The sequence below is a fragment of the Falco rusticolus genome, chromosome 9, assembly GCF_015220075.1.
Source record: "Falco rusticolus isolate bFalRus1 chromosome 9, bFalRus1.pri, whole genome shotgun sequence".
In the NCBI taxonomy this organism is placed as follows: domain Eukaryota; kingdom Metazoa; phylum Chordata; class Aves; order Falconiformes; family Falconidae; genus Falco; species Falco rusticolus.
This window is the reverse complement of record NC_051195.1, coordinates 37,846,195-37,871,416: the sequence shown is the minus strand read 5'-3', so window position 1 is coordinate 37,871,416 and position 25,222 is coordinate 37,846,195. Positions and strand designations below refer to the sequence as shown.

Here is a 25,222-nt window from a genome sequence, read left to right as displayed (position 1 = left end):
CCCCCCGGCGGCGGTGGAGTGCTTTCCCGCTAGAGGGGGATGCAGCCCACGCGCATGGCAGCGGGCGCAGGCCCTGGCCGCTGAGACGGGCAGCCCTGCGGATCTCTCCTCAGCAAGAAGGGGAAGCCAAACGCAGGACCTGCTGGAGCCTCCCATCTCAAGTTAAAATTAGTCACTGGGCCTGGGACGAACGGAAGGGGGAGAGAGCAGCCCCCTCCCGGCTCGCCGCGGGCCACAGCTCCACCCGCCACCTCACGACGCCGGCGGAGCCCGCTCCGCCCCACAATGCATAGCGGGCGGCCCCGCCGCCTTCTGCGCTCCAGCCAATCACAGCTCCGCCCCTCCGGACTACACTCCCCAGCGTTACCCGTGGCGGGGCGTTCCCGATTCTTCCGCCGTCTTCCGCCTGCCGCAAAGTGTCGCGCTGTGCGGCCGGAGCCTGGGCTGGCGGCCGCGGCCCGTGCCCGGAGCCGTGCCGCGGCGAGCCCCGCCGGGCGAAGAGCGGCCGCCATGGGCGGCGGGCGGTGATCTCCCGCCCCGCCCCGTGCCGCGCCGGCAGGCAGTCGCCATGGAGGAGGAGAGCATGGAGGAGGAGGGCGGCTGTGAGGCCATGATGGACGACCAGAACCACAACAACTGGGGCGCCGGCGGCTACGGGCGGCACCTGCTGGGCCCCGCTGCGGCGCCGCTCGGTGACCGCCTGCTGCGCGGCGTCTCCGCCGAGCCCCCGGCCGGACCGGAGTTCCCCGCGGTGTCCGAGGCCAACGGTGTGCTGCGGGGCTGCGAGCCGGGGGCCGCCGCCGCCGCCAAGGGGGGAGCCGGAGCCATCGCCGCCGCCATCAACATCAACGCCTCGACCTCCAAGTTCCGTAAGTGACCGCCCTGCCCTCTGCCCCGGGGGCCTCGGGCGCACGGAGGGTCACCCGCCTCCTCCGCTGCCCCCCTGCTCGCTTCTCCGTGCCCCTTGGCTGGTCTCGGGTCTGTCCTGCGGTAGGCCCCTTCCTTGGGTCTTGGCCCGAGAGGCTTCTCAAAGCAAAATCAAATGGGTTGCGGTGCCTTGGAGGGAGAAAATAACCTTTTTTGCTCGCACTCCAACTGCTGCAGGTTTCCTGTCATGGCAAGATGACGCGGTAGATCTGGCTGTAGAACTGGGAGAGCGAGTGTAGGCAGCTTTTATAGCTGTACAGAGGCACTGTTGAATTTCCTGAAGGTTTTAGCTCAGGTTGTGTTTTCCTGGAGGGTTTTTGTTTCTGGCTGAGAAGCCCAAAGCTGGGCCTGAAACCTTTTTGTGATTGCTGACAGCAGATGGCAATGAGTGCAGAGCTCCTGGGAAGGGTGTGCTGTCCTGGAAGGGACAGATGTCTGCAAAGGCCTGATGAGAACAACTGAAGACTAATTTACACACACATCTCTCCCCGCCGCCCCCCCCCCCCCCCCCCCAAAAAAATAAAATAAAATAAAAGTCTCAAAATGTCTTTTGCATGTAGTTTTTAACAGAAATGGCAAATTTTTCAGTTGTTTTGCTGAGCTAAGGATGAGGCAAGGGAGGATTTTTTGCTGTTTCAATTATACTTTTATTTCCAGATGTCACCTCTCTGGGCAAAATATGCCCTTTTCTCTAATGGCTGTCAGAAAACTTGGATTTGGCTAGTTAAAAGGATTCCTAGAAGTGTAACTATGTAACTGCCATGATGAAATTTTGATGGGAAACACGTTTTTTTCATTGTTTCCCTCCTTTCCCCATTGCTAGCTTACCTGTCCAGCTCCTCAACAGCTCAGCTCTAGAGCTGATCAGAAGCTTGATGTTCAGGCTTCTGGACCCCTGCTTCCCTGGTGGCCTGGGTTTTGTGGCTCTAGGCACCTGGCCAAGGCGGCTGCTTTGAAGTTGAGTCTCCCAGACTCCGTAAGCTCTCTGGCTCTGCCTGCCTTGCTTTGCTGAGCTCCAGGTACCTCAGGGTGGCTCATAAATACTTGAGACAGCTGAAATGAGATGTCCTTCAGTCTTGCTTAAACTAAGCTCTTGATTTCCCAATCCAGACATTTGGAGTCTTAGTTTTTCCTTCTGTTTCAGAATGAAAATGGTCTTCAAGCTGGATCTTTACCAAATGGGAAGGTGATTTTCCAGCTAATGTACAATTTATGTGTGAGGGGACAAAGAAGCAGCTGTGCGTGATTTTGCTTAGAGTGTGGGTTTTGAGTTCTTGTTTTCACTTCTCCACCACTGGTATCCCGACATAGTATCTGTCTTACTGATGTTACGTATTGTTTTAAAGAAAATTTAAATTCCTGTAAAATACAAAATTCTCTGACTTAAGTTCATTAGAACTTTTCTACAACTTTATGATGTGGATAGTTTTGATGGTACATGTATGTGAACAGAACAAGTCCAGTGAAGTAGTACAGATTGAGAAAGTACAGGACCTGAGTTACGATCCTGCCTGTTCTAATCCTGGCTCTGACAGAAGATCCCTTCGTCTCTTCTGATACATTTCCATGTATAGAAGAAGGAGGAAAGGTTACTTTTGATGTAAACATAGAATGAGAAGGGAGACAAGTGTGTGCTAGATTCTCTCCTGCCTTAGTTATGGCAGAGCACGTGTAGAGAAGCTGATTGTCAGCCTTAAGCTTGATAGGAAGGTTGTCTGTTCTTTGCTGCATGAAGAACTTCTTGCAATTGAATGAGCAAGGACTCATGCCTTGCTTGCTTCGTGATGTACAGGCTGAGTCTTAAACAGGTTATCCTACAGGTGACCTTAAAAAATGTGGGTGCTGTATGGTTTCCAAAAATCCTATATGATAAATTGGAGCACCTCTTGACATTCCGATAGGTCTCCTTCCTGATTCTTTCCTCCAAAACAAAAAAACCAGTGCCTGTGTTCCAGTGCCGTAATTACTTGCAGAGTGTTGGTCTTGTTCATGTTCATAGTAGCGGACTAAAGCTGTCTGGTGGACCTTTTTTGGTCTAATTTAGCCAGCAGAACAATAGAAGAAGGTTAGATGGAAACCCATTAAAATCATTCAAGAGGGCCAAATCCAGTTCTCCTTCCTTGAGATCTTGGTGAGACTGAGAACTAAAATCAGATATAATAATGCATGGTTCATGTAAGTAGGTTTTCTTCTAGTTAAGAAAACTTAAGAAGATTTTCCATGTTGTAGTAAACTTACAAATAAATCTGTGTTTACAGTTCATTAGTTTCAGTCATAGTAATGGATTTATAAAGCAGTAGCATTATGAAAAATATTTTTCAAAGGCCGTAAGGGAGAAAAGAGTAAGAACTGTTAATACTTTAAGCAAAAGTCTTCCATAGTAGTAATTGTAGCATAACTCAATTATGGTGAAAAATGAAGAGTGGTTTGGTTGTTTGTTTTTTTTTTTTAAATCCTTTTCAAGCAAGGATGGTTATAAATGTGTTTGATGCCAGTCCCATTTAGGGTGGGCACATGTGGCTGTCAGTGTTGACTACCCTGTTGCATAACATAGTTCAGCACAGTGTCTGTGCATTGCTGCGTAGGCAAATTGTCTGATGAAGAAAAAATTCAACATTACTTTTACTAACCAGTCTTAACACAGACTGAGAAACATGTAATAAAAATAGAATAGAATTGAAAGTAACTACGGGGCAGACTCGTAAACTTGCTAATGTATGCTAGGATGTGTCAGGCAGGGGTTATAGCAAAATCTATTGTGTAAACATGCACATGACAGCTGAGATTAAGGAAAGCGTAGAGCCACAGGGATAGCTACAAGTCTGTAGATTAGTCTCAGGCGTCTGCTTGAGGAGTTTGTACACTTTGAGAAAATATTTTAGGATTGTAGGGTGCGTTCCAAATTAAGCAGTAAAGCTTCATATATATGTCATTTTGTGAGATGAAATAATGCTTCTGAAAGATGCCTAGCTGCTGCCTTTGATTTTTATTGTCAGAATAAATGACAGATAGTTGTCAGACCCATATCTGCTTAGTTGACAGCAAGTTGGATTACCCGTCCTGCTTTTTTAGCTATAGTTTTAAAAGAAGGAAGGTTTTTTTATATGTGAATGTAGTAAAGTGTTTTGAGCAGCTTTTCAGGTTAAGTTGTCTCATCTAAAAAAAGCCCCAACAGTATCAGTGATTTTTTTTTTTTTTTTAAATGGTATTCTATTTCTTGTGTCCTCTGCCTCTTATGTTCCAGCATCTTTTTTGAATTATGTGTGTTTGTAGATTTTTCTTATCAATTTCATGGGGGGATGTATACAGAGTCTTGGACTTTTTGGGTGGTTTTTTGTTGGGTTTTTTTTTTTTAATTTTCTTGGTTTTTTTGCCATTCTTCTGATTGAAGTTATCATCAAAGAATTTGTTAGCTTGGAGCAGGCTATGTTTCAGTTATGGCTATGATACTGAAATATCTAGGTTATGATGTAAAGCTCATGCATATTCTTTTTCACTTAAATGGTTTCACTGCTGCATTTGACTTCAGCAGTTTCTCTTTTGAAGTTTTCTGTATATGGAAAAGCAGCAGTTGTTTCTCAAGCTTTACCTGTGAAGTCTTTGGAAAATGCTGGCTTCCTTTCCATTCAATCAGACTGATTTCTCTCCCATCCCCTCCCCAAACATGGCTGTAGCTGCATAAATCATACATTCTAGGATTCTTTGTTATAAAGTATGTGTTACTTCCAAGAAATTTAATAAATCTCAATGAAATGAAAGTCATATTTTAGTATTGCCCTTTCCTTGCGATTTGGAATTGGAGGCTGTTGGACAAATTCTTTTAAATTTTAAATAACTAATGTAGGGATAAACATTTAAGAGTGACTTCCTAAAAAGGTGGAAAAGTAAAAAATATGTTTCTAAAAGAGCAGTCTGTCTGCTTTCTAAGGATTTGGGTCATTCCTTTCTTTCTTGGTCTTGAGGTTCTGGCAGCGTTTGTAATTCAAGGGTGCTACCTAAACTCATCCTTCACTTTTTGTGTGTATGTAAGCACTGCCAGAAAAAAAAGGTTGTTACTAACTTGTGACAGTTATTAACATTTTAAAGTAATTTGTTTTCTGGATTAGAAGAATAAGTGATTGTTTGGTGTGTAGTCTTGGACTATTAACTGTATAAATGCTATGGTTGGCTTAGTTTCAGAACTGAAATTTGGAAATCAAATGAAATAGTAGTTGTAAGAGTCTTTTGAATAAAAATGAAGCTGTTCTGGAATGTTACTTTGAACTCATCAGTGTTTCTTAGGCAAGTGTCCCAAGGCTGTTCATAAAAGCATTTTGTCCTTTACCTGTGCAGCACTTCTAATGGGCAGGACTCCCTGTCTGCAGGTACTTGTATTTTTTTTTTTTTTTTTAAAGTAATAAATGGACATCTCAACAGCCTGTTAAAAGTTATTTTGCAGCGTTCTCAATTCTTCCTTGACTATTTTCTTCAAATGAATAGAGCTCATCTAATATGTTAACCCAGATGTGGGTGTGATTATACATTGAAATCTTAAGTCAAGACTTGGTCTAATATTTATGCTGACTTCAGTTTAATATCTGCAGAACAGAGTACTTCTGTGGAGACCCACCTTGTTTGATGTAACGAAGTAAGACACAAATGCTCAAAATTTGCTGCTGAGTGTAAGTGTGAGTAGTAAAGCTACTATGTGGAAGCTGCTTCTCAGAGGATCTGCCCAGAGCCTGGGCTCTGTAAGGGGCAAGAATTCAAGCGAGGCATTGCGAGAGAGACGAAGAAGGGGTGAATTTACAGTCAGGCAGGTGCTGTGCTGTTCCTGACTGCATGGAGGCTTTTACCTTGTAGAGGTGACTTGCTGGACATGTTAAGTTAGGTCCTACTAGTTGTGTACCCAGACCCTGTAACCTTTATCAACTTGTTAGCAAATGGTGGTGTACTTTCAGATTGCAGGGTGCTGTGTCAGGTCAGCATCCTGCAGCACTTGGTGGTGGTGATCCGTTCACTGCTCAGACACTTACTAGGTTAACTAGATCTGTTTCTGTAACAGGTATGAAGCACGAGTGAGCCATTGGCTAGTTGAGTGAAGAGAGTGCTAGGAGAACTACAATACTAAACAGATACACAACAGGAGTCTGTAATACCTGCTCTTACAGCTAGCGTTCAAACACCTCCTTGTCTCACACCTCTTTTTATTCTGCGTTCTGTTTGTAGTCTTCTTTTTCTCATGATACTGTTAAGTCTTGCCTGTACTTCTCTAAAATTGTTCTTCATAATGCTGCCAAAAGTGACTTAGCCAGCTCCTCTCAACCCCTTGTGAAACTTAACGTTTCAGAAATTGCTCTTTAAACCCAGCAGTGAATCTACGTTTACGCATGTATTTAAAATGCAGCTTGATCAAAATATTTCTTCTCAGTGTGGTGTCCAAACTGCATTGTTTGGGGTGGGAACTGTCTTTATTCTCTGTTCCATATAGCCCAGACCCACATGCAGAGTTTAAATGAAGAAATGACTTTACATTTCCTTGGCTGGATAGTTTTGATATGAAGTACACCCTGTGCTGTGAGTTACTGAGGGCTTTGTTTTCAGTGAGTGCCGTGAAGTTTATGGAGGTGTGACAAGCCAGCTAGGTAGTCCTGTGAGTACATCCTTGAAGGGAAGGTGTTAACCCTTCTGCTGTGGCTGCTATTGGAACTGAGCCATGTGTGGTTAGTTCAGAAATCCTCCCTGAAAAGAGAGAGATTAAAACTCTGTGTCTGTGAAGGCACACCGACTGACTGGCTTGCGTGGTAGGGTGCAGTGGGGAAGCTCAAAGGGAGAGTCAGGGAGTGATGGGGAACGCTAATTTAAATACCTCCTCTTCTTCCCTGTGTTGATCCTTATCTGGAAAAGGAGTACTATTGTGCCTGCTAGAGGGGGAACCGTAATACTGATCCAAAGGCAGAGGGAATTGCATCAGCTTTTAGGCCAAGGGAGTTGCTGGTCCTACCTGAGACTTGTAAAATACATGTGCTAGGAAGGAGTATTCTGTCAACTACTAGTCTTGGCCAAAGCTTGTCCTCCTGCATGTGAGGACCTGGTGTTAATTGTTGATTCTGGACTCCCACAAGATTGCATAATTCATTAATGTGAACCAACTACCTAACTAGTCTTTTTAATTGTTACTGTGTTGTCATGCTAGGACTTCCAGGAGTTTGTTTTTCAGTGCTGCTTGGGCCCTTAAGAAATATCCAAGCACTGATTTGGCAGGTTTTCTGATTTTATTATATTTTCTGTAAATAAAAAGTTACAAATTCAAGTCTGGGTTTTACTTTTAGATTAGGCTATCTTAGTGGAAGTGAACTGTTCCCAGCTTTTTAGCCAGTTTACTGGTGTAATCTGAAATTGCAGAGCATTCACTTGCTTCTAAGCTTTTAGCTTTAAACTTTTAGCAAAGTTACTAATGTAGTTTTGTCTTTTTCTTGTAGTAATGAATGTTATAACAATTGAAGATTATAAGAGCACATATTGGCCAAAGTTGGACAGTGCCATAGATCAGCTTTTAACTCAGAGTCCTGGTGACTACATCCCTATCTCCTATGAACAAATATACAGGTAAGGAAGCTATGGTTTGTTTCTTTTTTTTTTCTTTAAAGTTAAATGTTTGTTTTACCTTGCAGCTTATGTATATATCATATTTTCTTTGTGAGGAGGAAAGTGGGAAGGTTATGTGGAGTACAATATTGTTTAAATAGTTGGAATGAGTGAATAATAGATATATATATATCTTGACATCCCATGTTAACAGTAATAAATGGTAAAGAATTAAAATGTGTAGGTGCTGAAAACATTAACATTAAAGTAAGATCAAACACAGTTACTTGGTGTAATATATTAAGTATTAAAGTCTCAACATCCCTTTCCTCAAAGGGTAAGAAGACGACTGGCATGGTAGGTGTTTGACTTCTAATGTTTCAAAAGGCTTCTTTGTCATGTCTAATAGCAACCAGTTTGGTGCAGTAGAGGTGCAGAAGTAAATAGAAGCAACTAGTGCCAAGATCCATCCGTATAAACTGTCATTTGTGTGTTTTGCGTTAGGTAGATTTGGTCTTGGACAGCCAGCTGACTGCATGCGCAGTTAGAGGCTGTCTGAAAGACTGATAAAAGGTTCAGTCCTTTATATCTCATTCTTGTCTGGAGAATGTTTGATTTGTACCTGGCCTGGAGCTGCAGTTTACTTTGCTTTAAAAGGGATCTAGGCACACGCCAGAACTCCTCTGCAGACTAAACGAGTGCACGGTAGTGGGGATGGTAGGGGATTTGCTTCAAAACCACACTGCTGCTCCAAACTAGAATGCTAAATGCTTTAGAGACCTGGCAGTTTCTTAAGAGAGTGACTGAAATGGAGATTTTTGGTTCCGTAGGTGACAGGTATTCAGGGTGTTGGTAAACAGGATGGAAACTGGGTAGCTGCTGCTGCATTTATGGGCCAAGATGTTAAAACTACTGGGCCTTGCCAGTAACACCGCTAGTAGCAATGCTGGCTTGGTTTTCTTTACCATAGTGTTGCACTCTATGAAATAACGCTGGTGGCTCTGTCACTGATTGCTATTTTTAGAGGCTTTCAGCACTACTGTCTACTGCCCACTTGCTCTTAGCGACTTGGTCTCTCCAGTTTGAAACTTTGAGTTAGGGAACCAGATACGAGAATGGCAGGTGTTTGGTCTTCCCTCTTAATTCCAGTTAAAAACTTCATTAAACAACTTCTTCCCTCTCCAAACTTTTGGAACTGCTGTTATCAGGACTTGGACTTCATCATGAGTATAAATAATTAAGATGGTCATTTGAATTGAGAGACATTTTGCAGCTTTAGTCTAAGTCATCAAAATCCTTTCCCCAGCTTGAAATCCCCAATGTGCAAACAGCCATTGCTAAGAATTAAGCCAACATCTCATCTCTTGACAGTCATCTCTGACGACGAGTAGGTGTACAAAATTAATGATTTAATTCTTAGAGTAGTTCCATATCTAGTTGTGGTTTTCAGATAACTGGAGTTCATCCTTGTCACATTTTTATTCCTCAAAAGTTTTGTTTATTGAAGGCATAATGGGGTTTAGGTTTCTGCTAGATAACCCTTATACCATCAAGGTGACACTTTATGCAGTATTGTAATGATGCACAGATGTCTGCTGCATGTATTTTACAATTACCAAAACAAAATATTTTCTGTACTTAAGTGTTACTGATAAAGCTAGTGTGTTAATTTTCTTTTAAAAATTATGTCTGTAGTTGTAATTACTCTGACACAGCCTCCTCCAACCAGGAGATTGATATTTTATTTTTAAATTTTTAAACTATTTTTAGTGTTCCTTTGCTTGACAATCTAGATTGTTTGAGAAGGGAAGGAAAACTGATTTTTTAATTTTTTTTTTTTAAATTTATTGAAGTTAATGAGGATGCTTGCTTGGAGTATTATGGAAAGTCTGTAGCAGAACTGGGGTTTAGATCCTTTCTGCTTCCCTAGGCTAAGTCTTTAGTCTGAAAAACAGGGTGGTTTTTTTAAATGTTTTGAACAGCTACATATCTCATATATTTTTTTTTTACAGTGAAACTGAGCTGCAAATACAGTGGTGTTTTTGATCGTCCTTGTGCTGACTAAAGGAATCAAGGTTTCCATAATGTAAACTCAAAATATGTTATGAGATACCCAAACTATTATGTTTGTCATGATCAGTGATAACTGTAGGTGTCTACTCCGCAGCAGTGAAAGCTAGGAGATAGCTTCGAAGGTGTGTATGCAAGTACTTCCTACAGATCAGTTTACCCATAAGGTGTTGGTGTGATTAGTGACTGTTTTCATTTTGAGTCCAAAGCTTGCCTGCGCATAGTGCCCTCCTATTAAAAGGGTTAAATATATTGACAGAGAGATTTGAAGGAAACTTCGAGATGAGGAAAATACGAACAGCTAGGTTATGCTTGTGGCAACTTTTACAACTGCCTCCCAGGTACAGTGCAGTTAGATCAGTGTTCTTCAAGACACCTTACAGATCTCAGATCTGCATCGCTTTTACTAAATGCTTACCTTCTAATGCTCTGCTTGGCTCTTCCTTTTCCCAAGGTGTTTGGTTATGCTAGAGGACTAACAAACTGGTGACTTCTTTGGGGTAATAGCAGGGCAAGGATGATTCACAGAAACAGCCTGTAATCAGGAACTGAAAACAGGATCTGAAAATGGGGAAGGAACCTCTAAACAGCAGTGTTCAGATAAAATGTAAATACACTCTGCGCATACATACAGAGACTGGTGTTTGACTAGAGAACAAGTTGCAGAAGTAGGTATAGTAGTATTATAGGTAAAACTAAGCAGAAGTACTTTAAAATTCATTTTGATTACGTTGTTGCAAATGAAGTGCTCAGCTTGTGGAAGTGGCTGTGCACTGGTTAGTTACAGAGCAAACAAACATGGCCATTTGCTGTTGTCACTTAGCTGGCTGGTTTGTAAAATACCACAAAAATCAGTCTGCCTTTTCTTGTCAGTGTTTCTATCTTTGATCCAAATTAAATTGATATTTTTCTGTGTACTGCATCATACCAAAATGTCCTTTGCACTTGCTTGTTCCAGAATAGGATCTGGTATTGGTAGACTTCATGTAAAAAAAAAGCAGGATGACTTTGACTGTTATTTTAAAGAATATCAAACTACAGATACTAAATTATTTAAAAAATATAATAGTGGGAGAGGTGTGGGGTTTTCTTTTGGTTTTAAAGAAATGGCATGGTTTGCCAAATGAGTAGACCTTGTGTAGGGATGAATGCTGTATTTTTGGAACTTTTGAAGTTTTCAAAGGGAATAAACACAAACTTCTGAAAGTTACTGATAATTCCCCTCTAAAACCTTCCTCCAGAAGACTGAGAGTGGCAGTTATTGAGTGAGAGCACTGTCTTGGCCCCTGAAGGCTTGGAGTTAGTGCCTAAGCTCTCACTTGCATTTGAAAATTCCAATAGCCCATAGTCTATGGTTGTTTTAATCCCATCTGCAGTTTGTCATCGTGCCACCTTCTCAGTAGAGAATTGGAATGGCTCATTCCCCTGCAGAGACACAGTGTTGCTCTACCATAGCTTTAGGCTTTTGGTGCTATTAAAAACCTGCAGAATCCAAGTCTGGGATCTGAACCTTGCTGGAAATTGTTTGCATGTGTCCTAAGGAGCAGTCTCTGCTCTAAGTTATTTGCTGTCATAGCACTCTGTACAGAGAGATCATGGGAGAGGGGAGCAGAACAGACACGTGGGGAGGGGGTTTGGCTTGCACAAGATAACGGGTGAAGTCTTCTTTGTGCCTCTTGACTTTTGGCAGCTAGCTTTCAAAGTGCTGGCTTCAAAGAATTGAAGTGCTCAAGAGAAGTAAAAGCTGCTTGGTATAGATAATGTTGGTGTTACTCCTGATGGTGATGAGTGCCTTAATGTAACTACTTGCTGAAAGTAATAAATGTCTTTTGTTTTACAACTGTTGTAAATATGTTTTCAATACGTAGCCTTATTTTGCAGATATGTTATGTTGCAGTATGAGAGCAATAAAATGTTCTTAAAAAACAAAGGTAACACTGAAGACCAGGGTTAACACAGCCAAGCTATGGAATGTACAGTTAAAGTTTTGTTGCTCTTTCTCTGTGTCTGTTTATTATTACAATGTATGGTTTTCTTAGAATTTAAGTAACAAAGGATGGAGTAACATGCTTGGGTCTGTAATTTTAGCACTTTTGTCATTTCTTTTTAAAACCCTAGCACAATTTTGGTACAACTTCTATGACTCTTTGTCAGTGTTGCCCTTTTTTTTAATAAGAGTTTTACCCTAGAATATGCAATAAACATGCTTATTTTAATGGAGACTTCGTTCATATGGGAGAGGCAAAAGCCAGAATTAGGAGTGTGCTGTTGACAGAATTATCCTGGCTGTTCTGAAGTGCACTATTAGCTAAAGTGAGATTGGGGAGGGGGAATGGAACGGACACACTGGGGCTTCCAGGGGACACTTAAGAGTCTGCTGGAACTCATTCCAAGCTTAGGGCTGTATTTAAAAGTTCAGCAATCATTCAGTTAACTCTGTCCTCTAAATTGAGACTTGAACAAAATAATTTTAAGTCTGTTACTCTTCATTGCAAACTGTTGTAAGTTCATTGTTTGTTCCTATATTTGTTTCTGCAGTTGTGTGTATAAGTGTGTATGCCAGCAGCATTCGGAACAGATGTATAGTGACCTAATAAAAAAGATAACTAACCACTTAGAGAGAGTCTCAAAGGAGCTGCAGGTAAGAAGCTGCACAATCTAATTCTGTCTTTCCTGGGATCTGTGATTATATCAGAGCAGCATGTAGGTGGCCCATGGAGGGGATTGCCATTTAAGACTGATTTATGCTAGTTCACTAAATTGTGGGCTACTTCATTCACTAACTGGCTGTCAGAATACCAACTACTAGATCCAGGTGCATGGCACTGACTAGCCTTAGAGATCTGGAAAGCAGTGGCTAAACTTGAATAAGTAATATAGAATCAAAGACTAGAGAATGGGAAATATACAGTGTAATCTAGGATGTAAATGCTTCAGTCAATCTGAGCACATGCCATAGATGTCTGCCATTGCTATGTTAGTCTATATAAACTGCTTACGGTCCTTGTGCACCACAAGTAGTGTGAAAGGGAAAATCTAAAGGAAAAAACTGAAGTGAAGTAAATATGAATTGTGAAATATAAATTAGGAATTATTGCATATGTAAGTTTTCTGCTACATTTTATTCTGCATTTTTCTTGCCTATCTCTAGATGTCAGTGGTTTACAGCAGTCCTAATACAATTTGTATATCCCTATCCTTCTCTGCATCTTATTTGTGCATCCATGTTTGTTTTCATATGTGTTCCTTGTTGAAAATTCCTTCTCGGCTAGAATCTCCAGACATGTTCTTGAAATTGTCGTTGCTGTAGCAGCAACACTGTTCTATTTCCCTACAGCTTTTGTCATTTCTGTAACTGATGTTTGAGTTCTGTACTGACGTGCAATGCATCAAGTAGAGAATGCCAAATACAAAGGAACCCTAAACTACAGCAGCTCCTTCAGTGCTTCTAACAATTGATAACTAATTTCTGTCAGTCAAAAGCAGTCTTACTACTTTCAACTGCATCAGGTACTTCTGGCTAAATGTGCATTCCCATCAAAATATATAGCACTGTGATCACTCTGTCCTTGTCATTTCACTCTCTTTCACTTGTTGCTTTCCTTAGGAAGACAAATAACCACCCTGCATTTAACGAGCACGGTCTTTGGGGCAGTCTTTGACTATAAAATATCTGGGTTGTCTTGAGCTAGGTTCTTTGCTTCTTTTCTCTTTTACAATTTCTTTATTCTTCATGGAATGATGGCCTCGCTGTTCTGTAAAAATCGGTTAGCGTAGATGGATGTAGTATTTAAAATAAAGCCTACCCTTGGTCTGCTGAGCTCGTGCAGCTTGTACATTTTCCTTCTGCTTGTGAGAGCTACGAATCATTGCAGCTGTACAGGTTTGGCCAGTTCTTCTGATGCATCCCATGGTAGTGTACTGCATTGCTTTGCTTTGAATTTGGGAATACCCCAAATTCTTTACTCTGTGGCAGACCTTGGCGTTTCCTTTAAAGTTCCAAAACTGACTGAGGCAGCTGCTTTTAAAATTTGCTTTAGCACATACATGCATTCAGTGCTTCTGCCTAAAAAGAAGGCTGCCTTCTGAATATCAGCTGTTGCAAGAATAATTAAGACACCTATTTAATGTAATCTTTGTCTTGCAAAAGTTTTTTTACATAGGTTAGACACACCTTGTGGCAAGAGAACTGTAACATAACATGATATCATCTTTGAGTGTATTACGTGAGTTTTGTCTGATGCAAGTGTGACTTTGGATTTGGATGGTAAAATCCATCTTTTTGAGCTGCTGGAAGAAAAGCTCATGTGCCTTCAAAAATTGTTCTGTAAAGAAACTGTTTTAGCTGTGAAATTTACCCTTAAGAAATTACTTGACTACAATATATTTTATTGTCCTGATACTTCTGTGATTTTAATACATTTCGGTGTCAGTCACTTGGGTTTTACATTGAAAATGTGGTGCTAGATCTTTAGTGTAGCAACAACAACAAATTATTTTGTAAATGTTGGTCACTTGGGAATTTCTGGTTCACACAGGCAAACAATAAAAAACCCCCACTATATATATGTGAATCCTCAAAATGCACAATGTGGTGTTTTGCTTTCTCTGACATAAGCTCATTCCATCTGCCAACAATATTTAATCTAATTGCAAAGTTCTGCTTAATTGGCAAGGTGTGACTTGGTGCAAAGTAATCTTCTTTTTACATGCGGAGATGCAAATGTAGCCCAATATAAGCAGGAATGTTAGTTTGTGTGAGAAAGCAGATGATCATGAAAACTGAAATTGCAGGTAAATGTAATGTCTTATTCTGGACAAGCCATGCAACTTCTTTGCATAGAAGTGCAACAGTGTAATGGCAAGTGAATTGCAGAATATCTGCGCATGTAACTAACATGCCAGAGCAAGCTGCTTCCTACAAGAACACTCATCAACAGCAAAAGCAGTAAAACTGTCAGATACCAAATTGTAAAAGTGGGAGCATCTCAGGGAGCTGGTCCGACTTGCTCTTGCATGGTCGTGGCCATTTTGGATTTGTCTTCTTTCTGCGTGGCGTTCACTGCAGTAACTGTCGACATCTATATTTTTATGTATTTACCACCACCCACCCCACCACCCCCCCCCCCACTTGCCTGGCCAGCTGGCCTCAGCTGAAGTCAGCTGAGTGGGGGGTGCTCAGTGTCCTGAGCTGGGTGTCGCAGGCACTGCCACTGGAGCCCCATGGTCATACAGGGACATGCACACACTCCCTGGTCATCCCCTGTGTGACTTTCGTTCTTCCACACTGCAAGACACCTTGTGTGGCATTTGTTTGTTGCCACATATATTCCTGAAAGTCTGCTTCACGGATTGTCACCACAAAAAAATAACTTTCAGTGGTGACAGAGGCATTATGAAAACGTGGGTGTGCTGAAGTATTCTCTGCTTGTTAAACATTGGGTGAAAAGCAGTGAATGTTGCCTGCTGAGTAATAAATAGTATGTTTAGTTGGGATGAACTGCTTGTCATCAGACCATCAGCTCTTTATGGGTACTCCTATATCCCAAGATTTTCTGACTCCCTCCTTACTATGTGTGTACATAAATGATGCTCTCTTCATGCAGTTTGAGTTACGGAGAGACTCTGAGCAAAGGTTGCCTTCCTTTCTTGCAATTGATGTCTGACCAGCTTCTTTGCATTAATAAGGTTGAGTTTTGCCATGTGGAGCTTCCACTAATTGAGAATTAAATTTCCACAGTTCTTGAGCTGATCAGAATTTTGGATTTTGTGTGCTTTTTTTTAAAAAAAAATAAAAAAAGGATGGCTGCAGAAAGCACAAATGAACATGTTTCCTGTTGTCTTGGGGTCTGTGAAGCCTGTAGTATACAGATGATTTTTTTTCCGAGATGTTTTATTTGGAAACATTTTATTAGTGATGGACATAGCCCATTATGTTGTGGTTTAAAATAATGACAGCTGTTTTTGTGGGTAAGTGCTGAGTCATTCAGATGTATGAGGTAGGGTGGATACACAGACATATGCTTTCAAATGAAATGCATCTCTTCTTAGAATGAATAAAATTATATTTGCATTAGGCACTAGTGTTTCTGGCTTCGCTTATTCTTATGCACTCTGATGAAGTAATTTAAAATCAAGTACCCTGCCTGTTACATATCTCTTCAGCAAAAGACAATTGAAAGTACTTCAAGCACTGGCAATCAAAATGCACGGAGGCGTTGAGATGGCCCGTAACAAAAGTAGATATATATTTTTTTTTTCTTGGTGGAAGTACAGTGGAATATTTTCATTTTAGTTAGAATAATATCAATATTTCCTTTAGGAAATGACTGAGAGCTGAAAAGCAGTTGTGTTATACCCTCTTTTAATTCAGAGAAAAGAGAAAAAAGGATCTATTGTTTTCTGCTTGTGTGTGTTTGGTGTTTCTTTTTTATTATGAACAATGTTTTTTGTTTTTTTTTTTTATAAAGAACATGACTGAACTGAGCAGCCGCTGGTGTTGTAGATAATATGTATGACTGCTGGTGGTCACCAGGACCTGCAGATTTAGGGTCTTTGCTGTGCAGTGCCAGAAAGTTTTCTTGCCTTCTGTTAATCCTTACAGTTTCTCGAACCAGTCAGTACAGTGTATGAAAATACCTTCTCACTCATTGTTTCCTTGGAAGAATATGCATTGGAATCAGGTTACTGTAAAAGCTGTTCTGCTATTTTGAGGGCTGCCAGATCTCTGGGAACTGAGTGCCTTGTATCATGTCAGTTATCTGTTGCCATCTGTTCTTAAAAATGTCAGCAGTATCTGTTGTGGACAATTTGTTCTTTTCTTGCCTTTTCCTTTCTTTGTTTCTGTCTCACGTTTACCTTCTACTTGTCCTTTGGGATTATATGGAGTTTTGCCATCCAGTGGTGAAGAGCCTGTGATTCCTGACCCAACTCTTTCTGAAACACTAATCTGATAAAATACAGATGCCTTACTCCAAACTTCAGAACCTCATCTGAACTTAATTATTTGTCTTTTAGAAACACTGTGTAACTTCCAGCTTTTCTCCTGATTGCAGGAGTAAAAGCATGAAGCCTAAGTGGCTTGTCATGTTTACCTTGTAGGCTTTGCATATGGTCAGGGTGGTAAAAAATGCATCCCAAGTAGTGCTTGGAGGGACTAGTAAAACTGACCTAATTGTGGGCAGAGTTACATGCTGGGTACCACCTCATAGCAGTTCTTGATATTTATACTTCAGGGTAATTTTACCCCAGATGGTTTTGCAGATATATTTTGCTTTCCTTCCAAGGTACACATGACCTTTATATAGTGCTGTATTGTAATTGAACAGTTATGCCAGTCTGTAAAACAGAGCTTTTGATGACATCATCTGTGGCTCGTTTTTGTGTAAACTTAGTAAGTTAGATTGCTAATGAAGTTATGAGTTTGACTTTAGTAATGTATTTATGAAGAAGCCCATTCTTATTACACTGTTTGTATGCGCATTGTCTGATTCACTAGCGAAATGAGAAATAGCAAGCCGCCTTCACGATTCATGTCTCATCATTTGTAGCATAGAAATAACACTCAAATTAGCTCTTGTTAATTTGAAATTAGTTGATTTGCTGGAATAATTTCCATAGTTGCAGTAGTTTCTCAAACACTTATGCAGAAAACAAATCCGCTTCCTCTGTTCTGCCTGTAGAAAACCTCAGAAATAGAGGTGGAAAATGGAAATTGAGAACTTGCATTTCCTAACTCTTTTCTTACTAAACATGTTAAAACCCTAGTGTTTCTTAAAGTCCATTTGGGTTAACTGAATAATCTGTTAATATCAGCAGTCTGTTTTTTAAAGAGGAGACTCAGACTAGCCATTTATCAGGTCCATAATACTTAAAAGGGGGAAAAAAAACCCAAACCAAAGAACACAACCACCAGACATCCAGTGCCACAGGCATTTATCTATCAGTTTTGCTAGGTGAACATTGCTTCACTGTGTGTGAAACAAGCCTTTACTGCTGTGAAACGCACTGAATTGCATGAGAACAAGTGAATGATCAGTATTAGAACTGAGATGGCAGAAACCAGAAGTGTTAGAAATGTGTGCATCTTCGTGTGTGGATGTCAAAAAGGTGGCTTTTGCTTTGAGGTAGAGGTCACCATGTTGCCAGAATTGCCATTAAAAATGGCATTGTCATGAGCAAGCTAACCTGAAAAAAGTATCCTTGTCTGCAACTTTTTGAAAAAGATTGTATTCCTGCAGTCATTTTGAGTTCCTTGCCACACTACACTGGGTGCTGCAGGCCCTTATACAATTATGGAAAGGTTTAAGTAAATATGGCACAAATTAGTATGTTTTTACTAGATGGAATTAGGACGATTTGATGGTCCTTAGATAAAATGTCATCTCGTTTTACAGACATAAAGAATAGAAATGGAAACATGTCCTATGTCTGCTACCCTGCTCTAAGACAATTATATGAGGGTGCATAACGATGATGTACAGCTTTGAACAGTTTTGAGTGCAGACTTGAATAGGAAGACACAGTCAGTCTTTAAATGAATTGTATTTTGGCTTGATGTCTGGCTTTTGTAAAAGGTTTTAATAGTACTCTTGTCTAGTGAGGTAGACCTGGGCATCACATATATTGTCTGCAAGGCAAAGTAAACAAATTACATTTTCTTGAAAAGAACAAAAACTGGTTTAAAAGATTCAGACCACTTGCATGAATAGCAGGTTAATTTGTATAGTCATAGCCATTCTCCCTTTTCACTTGGCAGGCGTGGGAGAGATGCTGCAGCATGTATGCTGGCATTTTGGCAGTGAGCATGTTCCCAGGAAAATGGAACTGCCCATTCAACGTAGGAATGTAAGCTTTACTGAATATATTGCTGATTGTGCCAGACGACTATTCAGAAACAGATTAACTTTGTGTTCCTCAAGCAAAGAGCTGTTGTCACTGTTTCTTTCTTGTGAGCCATTTCTGAGTTGTCTTGAGCCAGCAGCATGCCTTCTGGTTTTGTTCCTATGTTTAGTTAAAGAACAATTTTCAAACTAAAAAAACCCACATCTTTTTCATGTGTACAGTTTCTTGCCCACAAATTCTTTGGAATGCCTAGATATTAGATTTCAAATAAGGGAAGGCTAATTGGGTCTCTAATAGCTTGCTTTGTTTGAAGATGTCTGTCTTACATGTCATCCTTTCTCAAATGTGTTTTCTTGTTACTTCTCATGTCTCTTGGTGCTGAGACGTCCACTATGGTGTGTAAGGAGGTTAAATGATGTCTTTAACAGCAGCCGTAGTATTTTATGCTAAGAAGTAGTTGGCTCAAAAGCAAGCCTGAAGACGTTGAACAAATGCAACTGCATCATGGCATCACGATTTGAGAAACCTGACCAAAACATCCAGTGGACAGAGGCACTATATATAGTTGCTACTAGACAGCTGTTCTTAACCCTGTGAGTGGTAGATGAGTGCAAATGGAGGAGAGGAGAGGAGCGATGTCTCCCCATACAGAGTGTCTTAAGAAAACCCCCAAAACAGCAAGCCCAGCGTGAATTGACAGTTTGATAGGATTCAGGATAGGGAAGTGAATGAATGAAGGAGCCTCTTCCTTCCTGGAAGACCTTAGGCTAGCAATATATTTTTGTTTCTTTGAATAGCTTCTGTAAATCATCCCTCAGGTATGATAGGAGTGGATTTAAAGACTTAATATTTTCTGAGGGGTTGTAAGAAGTAAATGTCATGCTTAATTCCACTCCTCCTTCTGTAATTAAAAAAGCTGAACGTATGTGTTATCTTTTCTGGACCAGGACCAAGAGCGAAAAATGTCAGCCTAAGCAGTTTATTTTCTCTAAGATTTTTTCAGTTATAGCTAATATATAAATGCAAGTTCTAATCTAATGATAGCCTCTTAATAGAAAAATCTTAGCAACATCTACTTATTCATTAATTTGGTGCTACGCACTGCTTTTTGGTTTATAAACTTCATGTAGTTTATATAAAACTAGTCCCACTCCAGTTACTGCCTCATTAATGTGCACGTAGAGATGTGGAGAAAGTTCCTATGCTTAAACAAGTCATTGACTTCAGTCTAGCAGTTTTGAGCAACCATACAGTAACACCATAATGAACAGAAGACAGATGGTTCTGTTTTCCCCACACAGATTATGATAATTCATAGATGAGCTGTGAAAATACTATTATTGATTTCTCCTTGGCCTGGGTTTTTGTTGGGTTTTTTTTGCTAGTTTACAAGCAATAATTGAGGATAGTGTTTGATTGTGAAATGTGTGTGGGGGTTTATTTCGGGGGGTTTTTTTATTATTTGGAAACAAGCAGAATCAGGTAATATGTGCTTTCCTGTTAAGTGTCTTGACTGTTGAGGCTTGACATGAAACGCCATGAGAATAAAACTGGAAGGTAACATCTCATGCAGATAAAGCAGGTAACACTATGATTTTGCGTTCCAGGGGTTAAGACCAAGGCCTGATATTTGCCTGACACTCGTGGTTCCTTCCCCTGAAGCTGTCAGAACTGTTCTTAGCTTTTTTGTCTTTATCTATAGCAGTTGTTTTCCACTTGGTTGCAAAGTGCTGGTGGTTAACAGCTTCCAGATATCCTTCTATTAAACAGCTCTTGAGGTTGTTGTTGGGAGATAGATGAGTGTGCAGTTGTTCTTCCCTCTTAAAACATCTCTCAATATGACTTAGGCTTTGTGAGGTGAGCTAGCAGTTACTTTCAGTGGAGGAAAAAGATAGCAGTCCTTAATACCCCTGTAAACACTGGCAGACTGGCTGTACACTATTGCCTAGTGCCTGTTCATGGAATTAAATCACACATTGTCCAGACAACTGTCTCTGGGTTTTTGTTGTGGTGGTTTTTTTATTTGTGTTTTGTGTTTTGTTTGTTGTTTTTGGTTTCTTTTTTAATGAAAAGTGCAAATTGTCAGTGAGAGAAGAGTGGTGCCCTGTGTCAGGCTATGGTCTCCTTTTGTCTGACATGTTCTTTGAAGCAGAATTTTCCTTTTTCTTTAATCTTAGAAACTGTATACCAAGTGTTTTCAAATCAAAGGGTATAACCATATTTAAAGTTGAGGTTGAAAATGAGCGAAGCAGGAATACACACTGCTTAGAAATGCAGATTTCATTGCATCTTATTTGCAAAAATTTATATATGTAACTATATATGAAAGGGAGTCCTTTGAGTTCATAGCCACTTTTATACATTGTTGGCATTTTGAACTAAAATTTGTTTGGCCACCCCTGAGAACTGCATCTGCAATAAGATTAAAAACTTAAGATCAAAATGAGGAATAACCATATATAACATTTGGCAACCACATATGGAATAACAGTCTTTATTCCTTTGCCAGTTTTGCTTTCCTTTTTTGAAATGTCTGCTCTGTATCGGTGTTTGCTGTGAAAATTATCCACATGTTCATTAAGCATATTAAGGAGGGAAGCAAAAGAAGCTAGTTTAAAGAAAAAAAACCCAGACTTCTATAAATTTAGAATATTAGTAGAGCAAGAAGTCAACATAAATTTTAACTGTTCTCTTAGGGCCCCTGGTGAATGTCCCTACAAAGGCTGAAAAATCTGCTTTGTAGAGATAAGAGCTTTACGTTCCAGTAAGGTGGTTGAGGTGCAGCTAGCTTTGAGCATTTCTCATGCCACACACGCTCTGGCTTTAGAAAAATCTTTGAGCTTTTTTTCTTGCAGGGTCCCAGTCGCTGCTGCATTCTCCATCCTCTTCTGGCTTGGTGCAGTCAGAGAGGAAAATAGTGCAAGGGAAGAGGAGTTTTGCATCTTGTTAGCAAGCAACACTTGTCCTTGGGTGTGTGCAGGTGTGCACATGTATATGAACAGTAGAAACTCAGTCAGCTACTCGCCTCCCTCTGAAGAGACCATGGTAGGGAAAGCAGGAGTTGGGCCAGAGCCAGAGCACATGGGTAAGCTGGGATGGAGGTGGGATGGTGGAGGAGTATGTTACCCCAGCTACACTTCCATCCCTGGGCGTGTAAGTGCACTCCTGAATGCCTTAACGCAGCTCCCCTGCATCCCTCCAAATAAATATTTATAAAAGAAACAGTGGTTAGTGCTTCCCATTTTTCTGGTCACTTTCTAAATTTAACTTAGCTTGCTGCAGAGCAGATCTTTTTAGCTGCCTTATTTCCTTCTCTGGGAAAGATGGTATTGTACACAGAACACAGAAGCGCTGTCACTGTGGGCTCTGCAGGGTCCATCATAAAGCAAGCTGGCACACTCAGGTTTTGTGTAGGGGCTAGAGGGTAATGCTGCGTGTCGGAGCACTGCCGTAGATTTTCGTGGGCCTGATCTGGAGTGCAGGACGCCAGATGTGGGGCACTATCTGCAAACACTGCTTCACAGTCCCTCCAACTCAACACCCTGAGTACTTGCCTTGCCTTAGGTCACCCAGCAAAAATTTTAAAATGTTTTCTGTGATGGAGAACATTCCCTGGAGCTGGAGAATGTGCCACTTGCTAGCTCCTGCAAAGCAGCAGCTTAATGCCACCCTGCTGCCTTGGAGTAAAACCCTGCAGGGGGGTCAGAGCACACATCGCAGCACTTGCTGGAATTTGGTTACGGATTCTAGGTGTAGATAATTCTTCAAAAACAAAGGTTTGGTCTTTAATATGTGTTTTTATTTGCATATGCTAAATGCTAGTTTGTTACAGTCATACTGTATTTCTTATTGAATGGGCATTGACATGGTTCTAGGCAAAAACCAGTTATTGAAGAAAAACTGTTTTTGCTGGAGGGACTTATAGCAGAAACTCTGGAATGGTGTGTGGCTTGCTTTGTGTTTCAAATTTAGTGTTTCAAATACTTGGTAGTTTTTTGAGTTTGCTATGAAAGCATAGCCCATACTGTTCCAGATCTTTCTCTTGTTCAAATTACAACCTGACTTTTACGGTTTCTTGCAGGCCAGCCCTCCAGATCTCTATATTGAAAGATTTAACATAGCCCTTGGACAGTATATGGGAGCATTGCAGAGCATTGTGCCTCTTTTCATATATATGGTAAGTTTTAGAATATTCTTTTCAAATAATGTCCATACACAAGATTCTGACTGAAAGTGAAAAGAATAAAACGCTGCTGTAATGATTTTTAATTTGTGGAACTTATGAGTCATGCTTTGCTTTGCTACCTGCATAACAGTACTAACCAAGTAGTGTGGGGAGAGGGAGAGGAAGCTGTGCTTTTAAATGTAGAATTTTGCAGTTGGTTTCTGCCCTGACATTTCTTTCCTGGCAATGGGGGGTGGGGGTGGGGGTGGATGGATGTTTTTTGTTTTGATTGGAAAAAAGCTGTCCCAAATAGGTTATTATTTATATCTTTTTTGAACAGTGATAATTATTGGCTTGTTATATGTTGACTTGGCAGTTTGGGCAGGTTGCAAAGATGATTGTTTCTTGCTTTTAAATTGCACAGATTCAGACAAGACAAAGAAATGTCTCTTGGAAATGTCTGTGTCACATGATTGAGCATTGACTGGATGAAGACAAACGTGTTCATAGCACTGTCAGGCATACTTGCAGAGTTTCCAAAACTATTGGCTATAAGCGTATGTCATGCTGATTTTGTAATTTATGAAGTGTTCTGTACCTCTGAAGAAATGAAAAATTTTTGTCAAAATGTCAAGACTTTTGTTGGGTGTTTGTTGGGTTTTTTTATGGTAATGAATAACTTAAGCTTGAATTTATCCTTCTCCCAGAAACCATCCTTGCGTTGGCATCACTTAGAAATAAAACCCAAAGTGTCTATGTGTTGGGCAAGAAATGTTTTTATTTTTTTCAAGAAAAAAGTATTAAACTGATTTAGAGTGAATAAATCTTGACCTCTTCAAAATTATTCTCAGTGGTAGCTTCCCAGAGTTTGGGAAGCAGTATCTTTTAGAAGGGTCTCCTACATTTCAGAGAATGTGTCTGAAACGGAGTAACTTGCCACAGTCTTTCAGCATAGAGTTACCACACAGATTTGTTGCATTAAAGGACTAATTTTCTTCTTGAACTGGGTGTCTTCTAATGTGCTCTTTTGTCTAGTTAATACAGAGTGAAGTTCAGTTGCTATAGCTTCACTTAATAGCTGAAGGATGTGTTCCTAGTGATGATTTCGTTTTATTATTTATTTATCACCTGTTCCTGTTGTGAAGTGCTGGGGAAAAACTAGAAAGGGAGTTTTTCCCCCTGTTGCATTCAGATATTTTTAATGTTAGCCATTTTTTTCACCTATGTGTGCTTAACTTGTTTATTGCAGACAGGTGTTTAAGCAGTCTCATAGTTTAATAGCCATTTACAAATGGAGATAAGCTGGTCAGGTGTGTACTTATTGAATGCTCATTTATGCTCATTTCTGTCACTGAGGTTCTTCCATCACAGAAGTCAAAATCTGTCCTTAACAATTAAGACTGTAGTAACTAAGATTGAAAAAATGTTCATGAAGAGCATATAGACAGACAGGTTTAATCATTATAGGCCTTGTCTATATGACCAGACAAGGTATAATTAATTGCCAAATAGATTTTGATAGCTTGTGTTGTACACAGTTGCGATGCGGTGTTTGTATCTTCAGAGGAGGAGTGCTGTGTATCCTGTGGTTTCTTATTTAGAATTTGAGTCTGATATCTGAACATATTAAAAATGGTTAATGAGTAATAAACCTGTAAAATGAGTAGTTAGTAATTTTTTTATATTTGAGGACAAAGAGAAGTCAAAGTACTCTTGCAGTTTTAAAGGAGAAGCTTCTTTAAAGCATGACTAGTGATTTCTTCAGACAGTAAAACTCTGTTCCTACAAACACTTTCTCATTTAAATGACAACTCAAGTTAGACCTGAGAGTTACAGAATCACAGAATGGCTTGGGTTGGAAGGGACCTTTAAAGGACATCCAGTCCAACCCCCCTGCAGTGTGCAGGGACATCTTCAACCAGATCAGGTTGCTTGAAGCCCCATCCAGCCTGACCCTGAATGTGTCCAGGGATAGGGCATCTACTGCCTCTGCGCAACCTGTGCGTGTATCGCCACCCTCATAGTGAAAAATTTCTTCCTTATATCTAGTCTGAATCTACCTTTTCATAGTTTAAAACCATTACCCCTTGTCTTATTGCTACAAGCCCTGCTAAAAAGTCTGCCCCCATCTTTATTATAAGCCTGCTTTTGTGTAGAGTTTAGTGACCTAGGTGTTAGCGTTGCGTTTGGCAGCAAGAGGAGCTGATTTGGCTCAGCTATATAGCTGGCTTTGAAGACTAATGTCAAATTAAGTCTCATACTTTTTCTCTGAAATAATTTATTAACCAGTGCTGTGCATAATGTGGAAAATATCTCTAGAGAAGTCAGAATGAAAAATGTTTGCCTCATTTTTCTCTGTATGCATTTGCAAGTACTTTTATGTACAGCTACTCCTGCAATTTTACATTGTAGGTTCTAATCAAGTTTTCTCTCATGCAGCAGCAGTGGCTTCCTTTATTTAGACAAGAAAATACAATTAAAAAACAATTGCAAGAAGTGAAAGCCTAATTACAGTATAAATTAAAGTTTTGCAGTTACTTTAATACATACTTTCAGTGTATTTTTAAGTGAAGAGGACTAAGTTGTTGAGCTCTGCCTTTTTAGCAGAGGTGGCAGGGCTTTCCTTTTTTGGTAGTGATGTGATTGCTT

At 40.3% G+C, this 25,222-nt stretch overlaps 1 protein-coding gene across 3 annotated transcripts in view; it reads left to right on the top strand.

Moving 5' to 3' along the window:
* Window positions 1–419: 419 nt before the first annotated feature.
* The window catches only part of CACUL1 (CDK2 associated cullin domain 1), a 55,873-nt gene continuing 31,070 nt past the window's right edge, over window positions 420–25,222 (top strand). For 2 of the 3 annotated variants that reach the window (XM_037399434.1, XM_037399433.1), the window contains exons 1-4: window positions 420–869; window positions 7,389–7,515; window positions 12,103–12,205; window positions 22,490–22,585. In XM_037399434.1, coding sequence (XP_037255331.1) covers window positions 569–869; window positions 7,389–7,515; window positions 12,103–12,205; window positions 22,490–22,585 — 627 coding nt within the window. In that variant the 5' untranslated portion in view covers window positions 420–568. The remainder of the gene's footprint in view (window positions 870–7,388; window positions 7,516–12,102; window positions 12,206–22,489; window positions 22,586–25,222) is intronic. The other variant, XM_037399435.1, reaches the window with a different exon arrangement.